At 39.3% G+C, this 8363-nt stretch overlaps 1 protein-coding gene across 3 annotated transcripts in view; it reads left to right on the plus strand.

The window, feature by feature from the left end:
- The first annotated feature begins 6605 nt into the window (after positions 1 to 6605).
- tmem160 (transmembrane protein 160) overlaps positions 6606 to 8363 on the plus strand; it is a 30818-nt gene continuing 29060 nt past the window's right edge. For all 3 annotated transcript variants that reach the window (XM_015042914.1, XM_015042915.1, XM_015042913.1), the window contains exons 1-2: positions 6606 to 6948; positions 7060 to 7084. In XM_015042914.1, the coding sequence (XP_014898400.1) occupies positions 6715 to 6948; positions 7060 to 7084 (259 nt within the window). In that variant the 5' untranslated portion in view covers positions 6606 to 6714. The remainder of the gene's footprint in view (positions 6949 to 7059; positions 7085 to 8363) is intronic.

Raw genomic sequence — 8363 nt, forward strand, 5'->3', positions numbered from 1 at the left:
ATTTAAGTACATGTTATTATGTGTTAGAAGAGGTCTTAGAAAATAATAATACAAAAAAAAAAAAAAAAATTGACCAAACGGGCACTTGGGGGCAAGGAGCAAAAGGGGCAGGTGCTCAAGCACCCCACCCCCGACACCCCTCCCGCACGTGCCTGCATAAGGTTATATGATAACGTGATAGTTAGATATGTAGTCATTTTTCTGATATGAAAATAGTTGGGAAAGAATTGTTCGTAAACATCAAAACTGACTTGTGCTTGAAGAAAAATGGGAATAATTATTTTTAAGTAGCTAAAATAGCAAGTCCTGAATTTCCAATGAAGCTACAATTATTAATTTAAAATGGTGCGCTCTTCAACATAAGTGTCCTGCATTTTAATTTTTGACACCGTAATAACAATATTGTGATTTTAGACAATAATCTTAAAATAATAATAATAAAAAAATTTTTTACCATAAGTGCCATGAGAATTTGTTTTCATCTAAGCCTATGTTTTTGCAGAGCCTGTTTAGGACACTGAATTCAATCTAATCTGAAAGTTTTTGGGGTTTTTTTTTAACTATTTTGTTTACTTCATGTAATTTCTATTTTTGTGAATATCTGTAAATTTAAAGAACCAAATAGCAATAGATTATCCAGATAGCAAATACAAATTATTTAACCTAACAACTCCACGTTTTGTTGTTTCGCCCACAAAGCTGAACTGTCTCTGACCTCAGGGCTATAAATCTTTGCCATTTTCTTGCTCACTTCTAAATTTGCTTTGCTGGAGGAAATGAGGTAACGTGCTGCTATGCAGCCAGGCCAGGGGTTAGGGCCTGGGATTAATGCCTCACCCTGGAGGATTAGGGACACAGGGTGATGACACAGAACTAGCAGGTCCACGTCTCACATCTCTCATTTCAGTGTAACCTTAGCATAAAAGCATATACAAGATTCTGTTCTGGGTCCCACAATAGGAACACATGCAAGTATGGAAACACATAACTTTAATATGTAAATATCCAACAATACAAAAATGTTTATGTCTCTAAAATCTTACATCTTGTCCCCTTTTATTTGTCCTGGTCATTTATTCCTATATGACCCTTAACCCTGATTGGATGTTTCCTCCCAGTCTTTTGACCTGAGCATCTAGACTTCAGTTTACTGATTGATGTGAAATCCCTGGGAGTACACATGAATGTTTCAATTAAAATAGTTATTGGCCTAAACTTGATTTCAAAAGAAAAAAAAGATGCCTTCTGCCTATTGCAGTTTTGCATATGTACTTCTAGTCTCATCATGTCACATATCTTTGTATATAAAGAGGGGTTTTTAGACCAAAAGTTATAACAGAAAGTAAGAAGATTTGTGCTCGGCCAGTTATTTGTTTTGACAGGAAAAAACTCCCAGGTGGTGCCACATTTTTAAGAAGAGCACATTTGTTGAATTTAGCGGCAGAGTTGTGGAGAAATGGGATATCCTGCTGTCGGCTCTTGCTTTGAGTTTCTGGTACCCTGGATGGAGACCTCCAGGCGTATCTGTGAGAAGGACTCTGCTGTTGCGCTCAGGTGTTGTTCAAAGCATGCCAGACTCAACAGTGTGTCAGAAGCAATACTCGAAGATTTTGATCCACATTGACACACTAACATCAGGCTGCAGATCTGTCGGCTGTAGATCCCGGTCCACTGCATCTCAAAGCAGCTCTACCGGCTTGAGATCTGAAAACTAAATTAAACATTTTTGGTAATGCACCACAAAACCTTATTAATTTGTAGGTGATTTCTCCTTGCTCCTCCTCCTCTTCAGTTTGAACTAAACCATACTAAAGGTGTCATGTTTGCCATGAAAACAAAGAAACAGAGTTGACGCCAATGTTTTTGCAAAAATGGTAATTGGAGTATTTCTCTAATCTTACAAAAAAAAAATTGGCTACAAAGGGGTCTGAGGATAACACTGTCAGTGTTTTGGAGAGGTCATCGCAGAAATTGATTTAGATCCACTAAAAAATGTGGGCAGAGCTGAAAAGGTGCTGAGTGCTGAATGTGTGACTGCAAAGTTTTATTGAAAGCTTGCTGACGCCGACATGTGATGCATGTAATGGGTATAAACTTAAAAAGCGAGATATGACAGGAATGTCAGACTCATGATGCTGGCCAAAGGTAGCTTTCATTATGGGCAGAGGAATGAGCGCAGAGAGTAGGTTCATTTTTAAGTCCCGGGTTTTATCAGACCAAAACAACCCGAGCCTTCGGCTATTACTCTTAGCAAGATGCATTTATCTCAACAGCAGTGAGAGACGGATAATCAGTTATTGTTCGGATTTGATTGCAAGGAGGAGAAGCAAGTTTCTTCGCCTCTCCTGCCCGACGTGCTGAAACAGCACACACAGCCTCCACCAGAACCGAGTCTTGATTTCATTCCAGCAGAAAGAGACAGTTACACAATGAATCCAATAAATCTCTCTGAAACCCAAAGTCACTTCAATGTGACGAGTTTGACAGTAAACGCTTTCGCCTGAAAACGATCAAAAAAAGCCATCTTCCCCCATGATGCTCGACGGGTAATTCGTGGTCTTTGTGCATTTGCAGAGCAGCACGCTTTCTTGTTAAAGTGTAATCTTACTGGCTTCATTAATGTGAGTCAATCATTTATCTGCTGACCGGTCGACGCTTGAATCTAACACTTGTTTGTTCCAGGGGCTGATAAACTGCGTGCTCTTTGCCAAGGTCAGCGCTCCCTGTGCAGCTGGCTGGAATCCCCCAGACTGTGTAACGCTGATTAGTGCAGCTCTGCACGTATACACATCTCCTCCTCTATCCCTCTCCCTATCTGTCTCTCCCGCTGCTTCCTCCTTTTTGTTGATGCAACAAGACTCGGGCGCAGATAACAAAGAGTTAACGTGAGGTAGAGGCCTACAGCTGCTTGCTTGCTAACTTTATTTTTTCGCTGATTTTTCTTGATAGGCTAGCTCACCTTGTTGTTTATCGAAATTTGGCTAAAACATCAAATGCCAATGTTTTGTTCTGATTAATGTTTAAAATACGTCAATTAAATCAACACATCTAGATGACTTGTTTATTAATCCATGCAACTTTTAGCTTAGTTTGCTATTTATGGCAAATGGCAAAACTGAGAAATCATCACACTTAGTGCGCAGATGATGGAGGTCAACTCAGAAGGCCCCCCACTTTAAAAATAGATGGAAGCACTCGGGTGTCATGGACAGTTTGTTTTTATTTAGATAGCGAGGAAGCAAGGAAAACCTGACATCAGAGATACTAATGAGACAGTGTGCTTAGGAAAATGACATTGAGCTGGATGACAACATCATGAAAACATATGCTGACCATGTATATGCTTTGCATAGTTTTCCAAGCACTGACTGCGTGGAAAACCTAAATGTGGACGTGTGGGACACATGAGAAAACATCTTGCCGGATGAATCTAAAGGATTTGTGCCCTTTTCGAGGAACGAAAGTGACAGAATTTGAGATTTTCTTATTACCCAGTGCGAAATCAAGTGGCAGAGAATCCGTAGCCAGAAGACTGGTCTTACCTTGATCAGGCTTAATTTAAAACGAGCCACTGTGTTTCCATCGATCCATTCTCCGATCATGCCACTCACGCATGTTGGGGTTGCTCTCTTATGCTGGTTCTGATTTGACTTTAGTCATAATTTTTTGGATGGAATGTTGGGGTGGGGGGGGTTGGGACAATTACTCCTTCTGGTTTTTGGACACTGAGTAGCTGGAAGGATTTTTGCTGTTATGTGTTTAATTTCAGACAGCGGCTGTGATGCGTATTTGCAACAACCAGGAGTAATTGGCAATACTCAAATAGTGCCTGGCCTATGCCCCCCTTCCCCAATCCCAGAGTTCTTGAAAAGAGGGCTTCATGGATGCAAAGCAGGATCAAAGAGCAGGAGGAAGTTCAGACCATCGGGCATCTCCAACATCGCTCTGCCCTGCTTTTTAACCAAATGGCCAGACAGAGATATAAAAGCAAAAGCAAATGAAGCGGATTAGTCATGTTTGCCAACGACTGACGTTGTCATTTAAGACTTGTTATTATTAAATATTGTCTCTACTGCCTGTATTTTTGAGGTGTTAGCATGTCATGACAGCAAGCAGCTCTTCAGTCAGAGGCTTCTTCAGATTTGTTGCAAGACTGCTACTGGGGATCCGTCCTGCCTACAGCATCAACATCCACAACGACTCCTTAAAGATACTTGGGTGATTTGAGGTACAATAACATCCAGTTTCACTTTGAGATAAAGTATTTTTTTTAATTAATTGAATCAAAGTGATGTTCTAAGCCAGGTTTCTACAAACTGCTGTCCCAGAACCACATGTGTCAGGATTGAGTTGGTACAGACTGCAAGCCCAACTTGGCATTTTGTCAAGGGTTTGTTCAAATACTTTTGAATATGTGATATTTAACAACACATAACTTTTGACATCAAATCAGAGCAAAAAATTTTTTTTTCCTTTTAGGTCAAACAGGATTAACAAATTATATCTATTTGCTAAATGTTGGCCTTTACTCAATAAAGGAGGTTATGTTTCTCTTTGAACAGTGTGAGCAAATGTGACAGTTCCAGTGAAAACCGTTCCAAGTGTTACCCTGTGTGAATCTGTGTTTTTTTTTCCTAAGTATGGGCGTACACCTACATAAGTTTCCCATTGTGTTGGGAACTGTAGCGTGAGAGTGGACAGTAGGTCAGCTGCAATATTACATCAAACACTTGGCTGTCTTTAAAGACCATACAGCACACACATTGTAAAAAAAAAAGAAAAGAAAAAAAAAAGAAAAAGCACACAGGAACACAAATACAAACACCCAGCTGTGCGGCTCACTTTGCTCCTCACCCTTGAAACAATCTGATGTGATGATAGGTGGAGTGTTTCTGAGTCCCAGTGGACCCAAGAAGACAAAAGAGGGTCCGGAAGAGGCCGCTCGCTCATCCTCGGCGAGTGCACGTCGAAGCACTGATCCTTCCGCAAGCACACACACAAATACACCCGAAGGCACATTTTCACAGAGTGTGGAGACGCGATGTTTAGGCCTATCTGTTTCTGTTGTCTTTGGATTATAATTTTTTGTGTGTGTTGTTTTCTGGAATAAACTCTGTCAGAACCCAATATGGAGGCGAAACCGTAATTTCTGAGGAACGTTTTGAGATAAGTGAGGAAAGAGGAAAGTTATTGGAGAAATAAGGGTTATCATACAAAAATAACAGTATTTTATGCAGATTTTTAAAAATCTTAAATAAAACAACACTACTCAGTGAAGCTTCTTCATGATCTGAATTAAGTTTAATTTTCTGAAAATCTTTAATGAGTTGTTAAAGATCCTTGAATTTACGGCAGTATATCATTGTATAGCGTGTGACATTAAATATATACCAGATGTAATCCCTGGGCGTAAGTGATACAATGGTAAATTAGATTTATTTATAAGTGACGTTTATTGGGTTCAGTTTTTAACTCATTTAACTAACATTAACTCGACTAAGCAGGTAGATATAAAAAAAATCGCACCCATGTTATTTAATATCTGTGGCATATTTACAGCAAAAAAGGAATTTATTTAAAAAAAAATTATTATAGTTAGAAGTTTTTGCAAGTACATAAAATTGCTAATGTCAGATAACAACCAAGTTATCTGGTTACAATTTTGATGATTTCATTTTATGTAGAGAGGAAATTGCTATTTTTCATCTATCTATTAGAAATGAATGTATAACAGACTATATTTTGACTGGCCTGTTTTATCACTTGAGTTTTTTATTAATAGCTTAATGGCAGTAAATGTTTCTGCATTTCATAAAGTTATTTTGTTATTAAACAGAGCAATAGCCTTGCATGATTAGTTCACTTGTCACTTGTTTTTAAGGCCTGTGGAGGGCCACAATTCCTCCTCACAATACTGATCAAATAAATCGCAGTATGTAATTTGGAAAAGGGAAATTTGTTTCTTTGAGTTGTTCATTTTGTCTGGCAGTCACTGCAATCTCAGGGAAGAGCTGAGAGGGATGTCATTTGTTGTCATTTGTTTATTAAATAGTTGCAGTTTCATGGCTGTTAAATTTGACTTTTATCACAGGCACAAGCAACAGAAATGATTGAATAGTTTTAAGATATAACCATAAATTCAATGAAACTATTAATGTTTTCCTCTGTGTGATCTGGGCTGCAAAAAGGCCTCATGCTAATACCCAAGTTACATAAATATGACACTACACATAAATGGATGTCACAGTGAAGCTGAAAATGTGTAGGTAGATATAAATGGATGGTTACGTTTGACTAGATCAGGGGTTAGGACTATGGAGCCTGACACTGGCTGAGACCCTTGCTAGGTTATCATGTTTCATTATCCTGTACTCTGGTGCCCTCGTGTGGCTTAACCGTGCAATTGCAATTTGTCCAGACATCGATTTCCCACAATTCTGAGACCAAGAAGACAAGCAGCAGCTCAAATTAAGGTAAGATATTACTTTGAAATATGTTTGGTCAAAAATAGTACTTAAATTCAACCTCCATATGATATATTTAAGTTTTTCCTCTAACTTACCACCAGATGGCGCTGTGGTGATTTCCTCACCACGCTTACCAGAAGTGGTTCCGGGGTTGAGACAGTTCAAAGGGCATGCAGAGGTCGTGTTGTGCTTTTCCTTCTTCCTTACATGTTTGTTTGTTTTTAAGCCAGCCGGTTCTGGTGATGTGATGGCTTTCCTGACTCTCTTCGTGAGAAGGCAGCTGCCGCAGGCCGTCAGCTACTTCGCTCGCGTAGTGGAGCTGGGCCGGCCAGGCCGCGGCGGCGGAGCCCCGCTGCGGAGGCTGCATGGCTCGGCGCGGCAGCGGGTCGGGGACAAGGGGCCGTGGGGCAAGAGCCAGCGGGGTCCGGAGCAGCCACTGCAGCAGTACCACCTCACAGACCTCGACAAGGCGGACGCTTTGGTAGGAATTTTAATTCAGAAGGAGAAATGCTGAGTTTTAAATCTTATATTTAGATTCTTTTGCTTCTAGCTTCAATGTGTCGATATGTTTGTGTTTTCTTATGTTTTGCAGATGCTAAGGAAGTCGCATGAAACAGGTATCTCATTCTTCTACACCCACACGCTGTTGCAGAACCTGAGTTTTTCCCAGAAATAACTTAAAATAGATATATCTGTGAAGCATTTTTCAGGTTTGAGCTTTTAACGATGCAGTTTCAGTTAGAAGTTCACTTAACACTTACCGGGTTCACACATATCACCTTAATTTAGGCCTTTTAACTATCAGTTTTATCAGTTCTTCTACCATTATTATATATATGGAACTCCTTTAGTAAAGTTGCTGAAACATTTTTGTTTTGTTTTGTTGTCATGAATGAGGTCTGGGTGTAATTCTGGGTAAATATTCTGATATCTGAGCACGCTTCTTGACAGAATTGTTAGGGTTTGTTCAAACTGATGGGTTTCTGAGTGAAGTCTACCCATTTTTAATGACTGCGATTGTATGTATCCAAAACCTGTGTTGATGTGTGTGTTGTCCTGTTGGAACACCCCATTGTGTCAAAATTTCTCCCAGCTAGCTCTTTTTGTTTAGGTGAAACTCAATAATGTGGAGGTACTCGTTACTTCACCCACTTTAGTGAAATGGAAAACTGCCACTGGAGGCCAACTGTACCTTCAGCATGATACCACCACCGCCATGCTTGATAGTTGAAAACGTACTCCTCCATTTGAAAGCCTCACCTCGACTCCTCTAAACGTACATCTCGCCATTGTGTCCAACCAGACTGATCTCTGTGTGCTTTGTGCATTTTTCCTCTATCTCAGGAGGGCAGTGTTGCTCTGATGTTTAACACATTTGGGTGCTTAAACAGAACAATTACGTAAAACATACAAGACCGGTGTTTTGGCCTCACTTAATCTGCAGACTCCAATCCTGTTGAAATTATATGGAAAGTGTTTAATAGCTCATCCTAAAGTTCAGATATTCAACAGGAATCACAATGACATCTGATCTCCTGGTTTCTTTGCATCTTTGCCAATTGTCCAGTATTAGCGGGAGTGCATGTGTTTAATTTTAAACACGTGATAATTATGGAAATTTCACAATAAATTAAAACTTCTGTCTACAAATCTCGCTTTTAGATCAGATATAATCTGATCTGCTGAATGTATTTAAAACATTGAAACCACATTTTAATACCATGATTAGTTGAATTGTGAAAAATTCATGATTTATTTTTTAGCTTGTTGTGTTTTTATGTGCATTTATGAATCTTTCAATATATTTATTTCTATCTTGCTTTTTTTTTTTTTTTTTTTTTAGTTTGTTTTTACTTTCCCTTTTTTTTTTTTGAAGGTCAGAGAAAATTGAAGACT

The sequence above is a fragment of the Poecilia latipinna genome, unplaced genomic scaffold (genome assembly GCF_001443285.1).
Source record: "Poecilia latipinna isolate Pla-1442-1.1 unplaced genomic scaffold, P_latipinna-1.0 Scaffold607, whole genome shotgun sequence".
NCBI classification, from domain to species: Eukaryota; Metazoa; Chordata; class Actinopteri; order Cyprinodontiformes; family Poeciliidae; genus Poecilia; species Poecilia latipinna.